Genomic DNA, 14358 nt, shown 5'->3' on the forward strand with positions numbered 1-14358 from the left:
ACAGCTCCTCGATAAGAGGATGCACGGTATCTTCCACAGAAATGTGAAGGATCAGTCAATGTCTTGTGAGGTAACGTTTGCTTTCCTTAAATCGCCCGGATTAAAGTCTGGTACAGAGGGTTTCATTTTTGCATGCCAAGACGGTGTCATTTGCACCTTAACATACCGTCGCCACATTTTGAGTCAAGACATTTCAGATGATAGCTGCAGGGCGTGCCATGCACACCCCGAGCATTTAGCTCACATACTATCTAGTTGTCCAACACACGCGGGAACGACCTACATTCAAAGGCGCAATGCGGCACTAAGAGTGCTTTATTATCATCTCTGTCACTCCTACGGCATTCACCTTAATATCGCTCCTCTAAATGCTCCTAGGGAAATTGAGTCAATTGTCGAGAATGGGAAGTGCCGCATATACTGGAACTTTATATTCTCGACAATTGTTTCTGTTGCTCACTCGAGGCCTGACATGGTTCTTCTTTACTTCGAGAAGCGAACCATGTTCGTTATCGAATTTTCGGTACTAGCTAACAAAAACATCATAGCCAAGGAGAATGAAAAGAAAGAGAGGTATCGAGACCTTATAAGGGAGTTGCACCGATTGTACCCGGAATATTCTGTTACACTGATCATCCTTATCATCGGCGCTCTTGGAGGTGCCAAGCTTTCACTTGCTAATGGCCTAAAAAGCATCCCTGCGTGTCAACAATATGCTAGAACACTTGCGGGAAAAATGCAGAAGGCGGTTGTCCTTGGGTCACTCCGTGTTCTTAGGGTGCACGAGGCTTTTGCTGGATCGTCGTATTGATTCCTTTACAGACTGTAACCAACTATCTCACGGTTGTGAGACGTGGTTGTGGCTGAAATTTTACCGCGATTTCGCTGGAAGCGGGTGCAATTTTTCAGATTGGCACCCGCTCCCAGCGAAATCCTGCGTTTGTCCTTATGACAAATTTTTAATTATATATATATATACACCGCATCTAGCCTTATAATATCTTTGAATAGATGCCCGATTTACAAGCGTGCGATGCGTGCATTTGATTCTCGGTGGTTGTAGGTAGTTCAATAAGCCACGTTTCTCTTTATTTATACGTAATAATTCTTCTCTAACTAAAGTTAACAATTATTTTAGTATAGAATATTGTATGGAGTGTAGTTAAGAATTTGCCAATAAAAATATGACAAAACAAAGGAGTGTTTGTCAGTGGTTTAAAAAGGTGTAAAATATTTGGATTTGACTTCTGGAAAACAAGTGTATTTAAATTTTAATAAATATTTTCCTTCTGTAAATCTAAAACTTCTGGTAATAGATTATGGCAGTGCACTACACAGGTAAACTTTTTTACTATTACAACGACAGCATAACACTTCAGAATTTTAAGCAGGGTGCTATCAAATTATAAGATATATCGTTTGCACCAAATTTCAATTGTAGTTAGCTTTATAATATGCTTCAAAGCAATATTTCATTGATTCAGAAGTATTTTTTTCTTAGCGTACTTGAGAATAATTAGTATGCATATTTCTTATAACACAAAAACTATTAACAAAATTAGAAGTTTGAAAAACACACTTAAAATATGTAATGCCTTAAAGCAGATACACAATCCAAATTGGTTCTTATGTTACATGGTATGGAATTCTTTGCTTACATTTCAGGCGCATAATCTAGCGTGATACGCTCGTACTTGGTACAAATATCTACTCTTTCAAATATATAGTTAAAGAACTAGAAGTTCCAAACGTTAGAAATAAAATAATTTTGGATTGAAACATTATATAAAATAAATCCCTTTAAATAACATCATGTTTTGGTACATTTTTAACGTTTTTGAAATGAACCTTTAAAATGGAAAACGTTCAAATTGGCTGTTTTAACCGGTTATTTTTCGGGATCATTAAATTTGCTGGATATTAAGTTTAAAAATATTATAATAAAAAGACATACCTTAAAAATAGAAGTTACTTTTATCGATAAATGTTGACCTTCTACTAGGGCTGAAAAAGAGTTTTCGTTCGGCCTAACTTATACTTATAATGCTTTTCAAATTTCAGGTCTGTGGTTCAACCCAAAAACTGGCGAACCCGACACGATCCGACCTGCAACAATTTTGCGCACCCCTAGTCTTGAAACCGTCTGCAGAAAAAATACATGGTATACTTTCACCTTCACCAATTACAAGTAAAGGATGTACATTTATTTCAACAATTCAAGATAATTTCTCGCGATATTGCGTGTCCAGTAAAAAAAAAAAGAAACCCCATTGGGCCGAATTGAGAAAAATGCGCTAGGAGCACCCATGTTGCGACCAGCACGAATCGCAGTAGTTTGTTAATTCGTCTAATTTTGACAAGAAGTAATTTGATCTTTGAATCTGCTATTTGCCCGCAATTTTTCAAAAAATTGAAATTAATTACAGTTTCAGCCAATACATTTTTATTCGAGAGATCTTAATTCAAACTCCGATTCGTCTGAATCTAACAGCGCGAATAGTATTAAAGACAATTAACTAAGCCGCAATAGCGAATTTAATTGAGTGTTGATTTATTCCATTTAAGTTTTAAGTTTAGCAAATAGTCGCATAGCTCACTGGGCCTAATTTTTATGAACTGTTTTTTAATCAGTAACCTAAATGAATTCAAATAACAACTCAACAAGCTGCTGTAAGATACTCCCGATAATAGTCGCCAGAAACGGGCATCATTCGGTTTTTTTGGAAGCAGTAGTTGAAGTACTCTACGGAAATCTAGAGGAAAGAGATGCAATTCACTAAGACAAAAAAAATAGAAGAAATATCAAATAACACAGCACAAAAAGGTTGAAGAATTCACTGTTTATATGAAAAAGCAATTAAAAGGTATATATGAAATTTTATTCTATCAGCTAGGAGAAGTTCACCCAAAAATGTTATCTTCCACGCAAATACTAAAAAGCGTTGAACAAATTTTTAAAAATCAGAATCTCGAAATACCCGTTTTTGTGAAGATTCATGCAATAAAAAATTTGGATTACATTTATGACACCAAAACTTTCTATAAACATGCAAAAATTATTTTTATATTACCACGTATAGTTTTAAATTTGTAAAATATTGTCTGTATAAAAATACACCATTTACTCTGAAGGTGTGTATTGAAATGGATGAAAATGATTTCAACTATGGCAAAAAAGGAAATTCGTATGGCTTTAAAGTTTTGTGAATTTTACCGTGAAAGAAATTGTTCGGGATTGCGTTGCGTTGAGTAAGAAGAATTGTTGCGGATTAATATGTTGACAATTATATTGTAGGGAAGGAAGGATCAATTTCATGAATATAGATACAATATACAAACAAATTCGTACTATTTTCGTTTTCTGAATTTAAAAATGCATCAAATTTTACCTATGGGCTAACAAATGTTAACGAATTATTTTTACTAGAATATTTAGTATGAAAAACAATACAAAATCAATACAATATCAAGTGATCGAAAAAAGTCATGAGAAGTATCCCTGACTTCCAAATGAAACTGGATGATGATTTTGTTTAGACTGCCAGACCGGCAAGTAAAGATCATAATAAGGGTAGGGTTAAAGGGTGTGTGGGGGGCACTTGAGTGGAGTAAAGAAAGAATTGACTGAATGAACGTGCGTTAAAAAGTGAGAGTTTGGGATGATCGTTAAAAAATGCTGGAATCTGCAGGAAACAATGCAATTTTTGTAACTTTTTACAACACTATTGCATTTTCGAAACTTAACGTTGAAATGAGAAACCTGACAGAAAATATGAGAGCGAGGGAATAGGTGTTTGCCATGGCGGGGAATTGGAATAACAGAATGGGTAAAGGACATGTAGGAAATACTTGGGACAGGGGAGATTTTGATAGGGGTTACTGCTGGGTGGAAAATCAGAAGGTAGGATATCAAACGCAGAGGACAAAAAAATAACGGAATCAGGCCATTTTCCAGTAAGTTTTTTTATAGAATTATAATATTACATTTTCTATAGAAAATTCTCTCAAGAAAGAAAAAAAGGGAAGAAATTCTGAGAGGAATGCGAAGAAAATAAGCATTAGGAAGGTCGATGGGTACAATTTACGGAATGCTTCTAAAGAACATCAAAAGCGATAGAATGACTAGCAAAAAGGAGGAGAACGTTGGGAAGGGTAAAAAGATGGCTAACGTACTTTAGAAATCTACTAGAGATAAAAGAAGACAAAGTAAACAACTCTACCTGAAATTCCTTAGATATAGAGTCAGAGATAGAGAAAGAAGAGAAGTTGACAGAAGTAGAAAATGTTAGGCTAGATGAAAAAGGAGGGGAAATGAAGCACCATCAGAAGGGAGTGACGAACAGAAGTATAACATAATAGTTATATAAGTTTCGAGGGAATGGTAAAATGCATTAGGAAAATTACAAGGAACTAGCCCTACCAAAAACCGGTTATCCAATCTAAGCAGCAATTATAGATGAAAGGATTCGGGAGAGGGTAGGACCAGAAGGGTAAGGTGGGGAAATCTTTATTGAATTGGTTTACTTTAAGAAAAGTTTTGATACGGCGGATACAGAAATTCTCTTTCAGAAAATCTTGAAGCTAGGCTAGCCATATCTGACACCGAATTTTCTATAGAAGCAGTTGCCGCTTACAAGTTCCACGTCCCGGGTGGAATTCAATAAGTTTCCTACAGGCAGCACCACATCCGTCTGGGTCCACAAAAGGAGAAATGAAGAAATAGATAAAAATATGAATGCTCCCGATTAGTTGAGTCAGTTTTTATATATTTATATATGACAAGGATGAAAACGCGTGGGGAGGGGGGGCATAAGGTTGGGGGAACGGTCATAGGCAGAGAAGATCTTAGCTTGCTTGAAAACAAGTTGAAAGTCAACGTTAAATTAGGAGCGATACGCAGAACACAAGTTATTAAAATAATATGAATATAATAATAATAAAATAATATAATAAATAATATGGATCCACTAGATTTAGTCTTGAAATCGAGGTGTCAAAAGACAACTTGAGTATCCTATTGGCATTCTTAGCATATTGGATGAAAGACTTCCAGAGATATGTCTCAAAGAGCAAATAAGGAATCTAATAAATAATAATTCGTCAAACTCGAATAAAAAGTCAAAATAGGTTGCAATGAGGCAATGAGGGGAAATAGAGAAAGAAATAGTCAAAAACTTAGAACGGAATATAGGGACAAACATTAAATAGGAAATTTAACAAACTAGAGAAAAATTGACAAATTCATCTACTGAAAGGACTGAGAATTGGAGAACTGAGATGGGTAGAGAGGAATTTTGAAAAATCAAGAATTTCGGATACCTAAAAAAAGAATAGTGGGATGAAATTAGGTAATATAGGGGAAAAGAGGTATAAAGGTGAAAAAAGAATTAGGAATATAGGGGGAAAAAGGTGCGATGATGCTGGAGTGGAGAATTATGTGTGACTGGGATTAAAGAATGTTAGTTTTGTTCAACCTTAATGAATGAACTGTATATACATATTAATTTAAACTCTAAATCCGTATAAAACCGTAAGTAATGTATACTGTGATATCTACATTTTAATTAAAATTTGCAATGGATGTTGTACATGTCAAATAGGTTGTTTCTTTCGCTTCAATAAAATAAACTTGAATTTGAGTGAGGTTTTTTTAAAATTTTATTTGATATAAGAGTACACCTTTAAACTGATACTTTAAATGTATTATATCAGATTAAACTGTATATTTAATCAAAATTTGACTGCGAATAGAAAACCCTCGGCGTCAAGTTTTTATTCTGCGATTTAAAAAAGAACCTAATATTTAAAAGTCATTTAAAAAATATATAATAGTTAAGAACCCGAAAATAGTTATATAGCCTAAATTCTTTTAATTGAGCAAAAAATTAACAATAAATCGTTTTTAAATTATTTTAACGTCAGTTTATTTATAAAAACTGTTTGCGATAACTTTTGGTCAATTCAAAAGTAATTGAATTCAATCGATTAATAACTATCAATTTTCATTGACCTGACTGATAAAACACTTTTTAATATTTGAGCTCATGATTAAGAAAAAATTGTAGTGAAATAAATGAGCCTTAAATTCTAAAAGTATTTAATTAATTAGTAATCCGTAGATACAGTTGAAACCCAGGCGTACCGCACGCCAAATTATGTGCTAGTTAGAGTTAGTTATTTCTATCATGTGTTAACTCTGAACTGACTTGGAAATAACTTCTTTTTAAAATGAGCTCTGCATATAAAAGTTAAGTTATGTATTTCGATTATTTAATAACACAGGCAGACAAAAATGGACTTTTTTGTACCAAAAGACTGGGCAAGATGACCCTGAATAATTTTGATGTCCTACACACGAATCCATTTTCCAAATTTTTCTTTTATCTCAGAATTTCAAGATATCCTAATCCAAAACTAAAAAATTACCATATTCAACTATATTTAAAAATAATATAACACGCGCAGAGATATTTGTATTTAAAACTGCTTCAGCCATTTTTTGGTACTTCTTTTTAACTTACATCTCCATTTTGAATCATCCGGAACCGTTTTTTTTTCTCCAAGATATGGTACATTAATCTTTTCACTTTTATAGTCAAAACCTAGCAAAAAACCGAAGAAAGATAATTAAATTGTGTAATTCTATTGACAAACAGTTCAATGACTAACATAAAGGTTTTTTCATTTTCTGAATCCGAATTTGAGCACAGAATTTCAAAATTAAATATGGCGGATTCTTTATAGTTTTTCAGTGTGAAACTGGTATTATTAATATGCAATATCTGAGCAACAAATAATCGGTTCGGCATGATTAAAAATAAAAATTTAAGGTAAAAAGTAGTAATAATCAACATATTATGCAATAAAAGAAAAAAAAAACACTGTGCGTATGATGCTGTATCAGATATTGCTGAACATGGCTATTTAATTACTTTGAGGTTAGGATAATTCGAAATCCTTATGTATAGAACAAATTTGGACAATGGATTCGTTTTTAGAGTATCAAACTCATTCAGGGTCACCTAGTCCTGTCGTTTGGTACGAATTATGTCGGCCTATGCAATATAATGCAATATCAAACAATAATAGTGATGCGTCAAATTACTACAAGTGACGAATACCTTGACTCTTTTGCAGTACATTAAAAAAACTAGCAATAACATATTTGATGCATTTTTACAAGCTTTTGTTTGACTTTCTGTGTGGGTATGTATGTTCGTATGTCAGGTTGAAATCCTGCATTTACATTTTGACACAGTTCCTCATATCCAATGGACATGAAACTTTGTATACATACGTATTTCCGATGACAATAGGAAATTTGATCAAATTTGAGTTTGAAAAATGTTTAAAAGAGGTTTGTTTTACATTCAGAAAACGCGATTATAATATTGGTATCCCTAAAAATGTAAGAAAAAATGGTACGTATGTGTATGGTTCGTATAAAAGTAGTGTCTATAAGCCCAAGCACAAACCCCACGCATAGTTCATTTCCCCCTTCACCCATTCTGTTTATTTGAAATGAAATGAGGTTATGTATGACCGTATGTATTTTAAAATTAAATACAAAATCAATATTTTTAAAGATATTACTATAATATAATTTACGAATATACTAAATTTTTCCTTTTAATAATAAATCTTTACAGACTTAAGTTATTTATGAACATTTTAGAGAATGGAAAAAAAGCATCCTCACACAAGTAAATTGTACTGCTCAGAAGGATAGCTGAACGCTTTTTCGAACCCATATTACACAAAAAATCTCCCAGCAAAGACCTTTCATTAAAAAAAGTACAAATTTTAAGACCAATAAAAACACTGCTGGCCCACATTGTAAAAGGAATAAAACTCAAGGATGCGGCGTGAGCTTAAACCGTTTTTCAAGTACAATTTGCGATAAGTGTTCCGCTCTTACAGACAGAGATTTGTTTTCCTCCAGATGCATACGTCCATTTTTTCATGTTCTTTCAATTATTATCGCAATGAAATCAGTAACGGTATATATGAAATCGATACATCCATGCTATGCCCTCCAATCTTGGGTAACCAGACTAGACTCTCCAATCTCGTTTTGTGTGGGCACCTAACGCAGCTACGCGTACATGGCGCTACAGGCCAGCACAAGCGGCATCGGAGTGTATAGCATGGAGGTAGCAAAATAAAATATATCACAAGCTGTAAACTTGTAATGTAATCGTCTACTCCGAAATTGAAATAAATTAGAACTACCATACCTTAAAAAACCTTTGTTATCTTCATGTTCAGCTAAAGTCTTTATACTAGCCATTAGTAGGTCATCATATCCTAAGAATTCATCCAGTATAAATCGAGAAAAAGCATCACCGAAACATTGATCGTTTAGCGGGTTCAAAGTGATTATCTTCACTGGAATGTTAAGTCTCTGTCGTGCTGCAGGCGATAATCGCAAAAATCCGTATTCCAAAGAATATTCAACGATGTACTCATCATCTAAAAATACCACTGTGAATTTAATGACGAAAATTAGTCAAGCAGGCGCTAAACGCCAAAACTTAAGGGCTTCGTAGCTTGAGGTGCTTATATTTTTCGTCCTACGTCAATTTTGGGCCATATGCCCATATTGTACCCTACACAATTTTTGTCCCTATAATAAATTCGGGCCCTATCTCGATTTTGGGACCCTATTTCTTTTTTTGTCCATATGACGAATTTGGGCCCTATGTGCATTATCAACCTTTTGGCTATGCTGGAACCTATGTCAAATTTAGGACCTATACAAAATTTAGGACCCATGTGAATTTTGGAACCCATATAAAATTTGGGCCCTATGTACATTGTTTCCCTATTAAAACTTAGGCTCTCTGTTTATTCTGGGCCTTATATCAGTTTTGAGCCATATGTCCTATAAGGGTTTCTGCTCATAGTTATCAAACCTTAATAATTATTAAGGTTATAATTAGGGTTCTTAAGGTTATTATTATTAATTATTAATGTATTAGGTTCGATTATAATTATCGATTATAATCGAACCTTATTCCAAGCCAATAGTTATTCATAAATTATTACCGTCTAAAAGCTCTCAAACTTTTGTTTGGTTAGCTCCAAAGATAGCTGATTGTGATAGGTTTTTGCCAAAAAAATACGAATCTGCAAAATGATCCACAAAAGAATATAGATTTGAGATGATACGTTGAACCACATGTTATTCTGTCATTGTTAGGTATAGTCTACCCTCCCAGATAAGTCTAATTTATAGTTATTATTATATTTACTTAGATATAAAGTATATGGGATATTGTTTTCCTGAATTTTGACAATGACCCGGATGTGTAAAATAGTCGGGAACAATTACGAAGGAAGTTGTGGTCATGCTTATCCATTGGGTAAAATCAGATACTGATTTAGTTTCATCAGTAGAGACCAACACACTTGATGAAAAAGGCGTATATACAAAGCCGTTAGCTGAACGGATGTTAGAGAGCTGAGTCAGACAATCCTTTGGTAAGTTCATTTCTAGAATACGAATGATATATTTTCAATTGCAAATCATTTTTGAGTTAACGTTTTCAAAGGGCAACAGAAACGGTTGGATTACTGTTTAATGTTTATGTTTATAAATAATTAATTTTGCCAGATCAGGAATAGACAGAGAAGAAACGTTAGAAATAATGAATAGTTCAAGTTTTATTTCAAGTATAGAATACTTGACAGACTAAGAACATTTTTGAGAACCACACAGATCACTCACTCGTTTATATAGACATTTTTGTAAGATGTAAGATTTAATGTCTTTATTGAGTTAATCACTTTACTGATCCGAAAAGATCGGACAATGATCTGTCGCGATTCACTGCTACTCGCACACTGTTTTTCTCAAGCGACAAGGCTATCATCACACACTCAAACTGAGAAATCACGTGACTTCAAACATTCATTTAAATAATAAGGAAACCGAAAATAGCTTTGAAATAGGCGTTGTCGATAAAATGAATAATTTTCAATCGCAGAAAATCTCATAAAGACGAAACATTAGAACTTTAAGCACTTACTAATAAAGTAGAAAAGGTAGCTAATAAGGTAAAGTTTAAAAAATGGTAAAGGAGACTGGTTGGATCACGAATGCGATACGTAGAGGAACAGGGTTTGCAATGGTCTTCAAATTATCTCGAGAAGAAGGATGATGGAGGGAGAAAAATATTTTAAAACAGAAAAAAAAAAGAAATTTAGAAGTTTGCACGTAGTTTTAGAGTTCTGCTCTACCCATTCCGGAATGGTTGGTGGAAGGGCGCACAATACTCCTGCCGAAAATAGGCAACTTAGCTGACCCGAAGCATTACAGGCATCACCTGTCTTTTGGAAAGCTTAAAGGTTCATCCGCAAATCGTGAGATGCATAGAGAGATTGATGTCGCTTTAGAAAACCACATTTACTATCTCATCCGGAAAAAATTGTGTGACAACTAACAAGGTGACCTTTTAGAGAGGTGTCTTTCAGGGCAACTCCATGAGCCCACTCCTCTTTTGCCTCACATTATTGCTACTATTTCTAGCATTTCGCCATTTCGACGGGTATTTTTGCGGCAAACATACAGAGCTGTACCTAGAATAATCCTATTGTGAAGACATTCAAGACTCAATATTCCGCGACCACCTTGGCGGCGTGAGATGTACAGTCCCGGAACGGAAGACTTAAGATGCATGCTTTTGTTCATGTGCATAACCTTTCTTGTCCCGATATCAAGAGATCTGAGCTCGTTCTTCGTCCATGGAACTACTCCAAATGAATAGAGTACTACCAGGACGGCAAGCATGTTCATTGCAGATACTTTGTTCCTCGCCGACAGTTCAGAAAACCAAATCTGCCGGATGAGACGTTTGTATCTGCTTCGGAGAGTATCCCTTATGGATGTCACATCCTGAATGCGGCTCTATGGCACGCCCACGTATTTATAAGTCTCTCCAGCGCAAAAGTGTCATATAGCGCTTCTATCAACAAGCTCGGGATCCTCAGGGATGCCATTCAGTTTACCTCGTTTCAAATAAGCCTTGGCGCATTTTTCTAACCCAAATTCCATTCCTATTTCCTTGCTATATCGTTTGATAATCGCTAGAGCTATATGTAGTTGTTCTTTATTTTTAGCAAAGATCTTAAAATCGTCCATGTTTAATACATGAGTGACCTTGTACTTTCGATCTGCAGGTTTGCTGCACAAGTACCCGTCGGAATGGCGAAGTGCTAGAGATAGTGGCAATAATGTTAGGCAAAAGAGGAGTGGGATCATGGTGTCGCCCTTAAAGACACCTCTCTGAGAGGTGACCTTGTTAGTTTGTCACACGATTTTTTCCAGATGAGATAGTAAATCTGGTTTTCCAAAGCGGCATCAATGTCTCTATGCACCTAACTATTTGCGGATGAACCTTTAAGATTTTCAAAAGACAGATGATAAGTCTATGGGAGGTCGAATCGAAAGATTTCCAATAATAAATCCAGGCCATCGATAGGTCACGCTGGTAGAATGGTGCATCTTTTCAGACACATCTATCGATGAGCAGGTTCTCCCGACATCCGGCTATGCCTTTCTTTGAGCCTCGTTGTTCATACATTTCTTGCCACACAGGTTCAATTGCCCGAACAATCCTATCATTTAGGATAGCTGTGAATATCTTATAAAGTGTGTTCAGAGAAGTGATTGGCCTGTAATTCTTCGGGTCAGCTAAGTTGCCTATTTTCGGCAGGAGTATTGTGCGCCCTTTCACCGACCACTCCGGAATCGGCTCTAACGACTTTAAATATGAGATGAAAATACGGGCCAAATGCTCATGGGTTAAAAAAAACTTCCACCAGAAGGTTTGGATACAATCTGGAGGGTCTTGGAAGAGTCGAGATGGGTCAGAGAGAAACTGTTGATTTTATCTAACCCACCTCTCCCTCCGCTCTAGACTTCTCTTAGCGTCAGGTAGTATCCGTATTCTCTCAACAATATGCTGCCTGCTGGTCAGCAGCTTTGACTTGTTAAGTGTGTGATAACGGGTCCGGAGTTCGCGCGCGAACTTTCGGACCTTGGCGGAAAAATTCCTGCCAGATGTGATGTAGTCAATCACACACTGAATGCGGGACGCGCACTGTCTTGCCCAGCCTGTCTTTATGGCAAGTTGCTGCATTCGTCGTTTGGTCTTATAATCAACCGTTGGTTTTGTTTTACGGTTCACATCAGCCAAAGCTCTCGCTGCATTATACACACAATAATTGATAGCCCAGAGGTCGGATTCTCCGGAAAAATGTTCAGAAAGCTCGTCATCCATATCAGCCAGATCTATAGGCTTGAGAGAAACTTTGGTGTTAATGTTTCTCCGGTTCATAAAGCATCGTTCTCCCCCTATTGGATGCCTGCCCACGGTTGGTCTTAGTGTCGCCTCTCTTTCTCTGTTTCCCGCTTTTTCTAGCTGTGGTAGAGTAGGCGTTCCGCTTACATAACCGCACGATGCGACTCGCATCGTGCGAGTCGCATGCGTGCTTGAAGCGTGCGTTGCACGATTGTTAAATTTTCAAACTATCTAAGATTTTTTCTAAACGACGGATAACACAAGAGAGTATGAAAATATCAAATAAATAGGTCAAGCGGTGTATTTGTAATACGTATAAACTTCACACATTGCTAAAGTTCGCGTGACATGATATGCGACTGTGATAAAACAAATAATTTTAAAAAGGCCTATTAAAATATATACATAACAGATAAAAATATGGATAAAATGTCTATTTTCACGATTTACTTTAGCTCGAATTATTAACAGTTTGAATAATTTGAAGTAACTTTTTTAAATCCTTAAATCTAAAACATTGAACTCTACTTTTGATTTTGTTTTTTATCAACTCAATATATATGATACTTATGTAACTAACATTTTTTTAAATGGTCTTCATATGATGTAACAGTTTTGTTTAAACTTTAGTTTGGGACAGGTGTGTAGCAAAACATTTTTCTTACTTTTTTATTTATAATTTTGAACGAAATGGTCTAAAATGCTGAAACTTTATCTAATTTAGCTTAAATATAATTATTTTACTGACATTCAGAAAAATTTATTATTTAAAGAAAAAATGAGTAGGCTTGAAGTGGTCAACTTTTTATCAATTACCCCTAGGCAAATAATGTAAGAAAAAACTTTTTGAATCTATCTAACAGGCTAAAAATACTTTTTTTGAATTAAATAAATATAGTAAAAAGTAAGACATTCTTCATTACGTCAAAGAATACTTTTTACATTCTCATAATTTATGATTGAGAAAGTATTAGATTTGTCGGAAATTTGACATCACACTTTTTCAACGGATCTCCACGCTTGAAGACCCCCTGAATCCGAAAATCAGGTTTTCACGATAGCGTCTATCTGTCCGTCCGGCCGTCCGTCAGTAAACACGATAACTCTCGAAAAAATGAACGAATCAAATTCATCTTTGACACACTTTTTTTAGGTCCTAAAAGAAAGGACGAGTTCGTGAACCAGCCATTTTTGATAAAAATTCAAAGTGAGCGCATTTTGAAAATTGTTTAAACCACTTTTTTCTGAATTTGAAAATTCTATGTACGAATATTCATAGTATTAAAAAGAACAAACAATTTATTCTTATGACTTTTTATGAAAATTATCAGAGTTATAGCGTTTTTACAATTTTTTTAATCAACCGAAAATCAAAATTTGAAGCCGAAAAACGCACGATATAAAAAAAAAGTCAGAAGAAGAAAAACATTTCTTTTTGAAAACCCTACAAGATTATCGTAACCAATTTTTGGATTTTCTTCAAAAATCGAAAATTCAAATTTTGATTGCACAAAAAATAATAGAAAATGAAAAATTCCATTTTGTGGACAAACTATGTAGGACACGAATAAAGATGAATTAACAAAGATGGTTGTACCAAAAAAGATCTACAATTTCGTTAAGAATTACTTCTTAATAGGACGCGTACTTTTTGTTTTATTCGTGAAAAATAATGTTAAAAAAAATTAAATAAAGAAAATTTTGTGGAAAAACGACGAAATTTACGAGAAAAAAATGCAACAAAACCTGTTTACAAACGTCTGTCGGAAATCGAGCGCGCAGCGCGAGTGTCATGATGAGAATATATACCTCAAAGCCTACAGAGCTTTGAGAAACTTTATCTTTCACTATACTTAATTAAGTAGACAATTCAAAATATGAAGACGCATACAAAAATACTGCCATCTAAATGAGATCTTCTTAATAAAGTTTTTTTCAAGCATTCCAAATGCAAAGAATAAATATCCGAGCGCGAAGGCGGGATTTAACCGTCGCGCGCTTAAACTTGCAACTTGCAACATACTCAATAGAAACTACTCTAACTTATATTCTT

At 34.8% G+C, this 14358-nt stretch overlaps 1 protein-coding gene across 6 annotated transcripts in view; it reads right to left on the reverse strand.

The window, feature by feature from the left end:
* LOC117183102 (membralin) overlaps positions 1-14358 on the reverse strand; it is a 429991-nt gene that overhangs the window by 242014 nt on the left and 173619 nt on the right. For 5 of the 6 annotated variants that reach the window (XR_004468345.1, XM_033376274.1, XM_033376272.1 and 2 more), the window contains one exon: positions 8238-8484. Coding sequence is in view for 5 of the 6 variants with exons in the window: in XM_033376274.1 (XP_033232165.1) it covers positions 8238-8484 (247 nt within the window). In the remaining variant the exon portion in view is untranslated. The remainder of the gene's footprint in view (positions 1-8237; positions 8485-14358) is intronic. The other variant, XM_033376271.1, reaches the window with a different exon arrangement.

This window comes from Belonocnema kinseyi, chromosome 2 (genome assembly GCF_010883055.1).
Source record: "Belonocnema kinseyi isolate 2016_QV_RU_SX_M_011 chromosome 2, B_treatae_v1, whole genome shotgun sequence".
Classification (NCBI taxonomy): Eukaryota; Metazoa; Arthropoda; class Insecta; order Hymenoptera; family Cynipidae; genus Belonocnema; species Belonocnema kinseyi.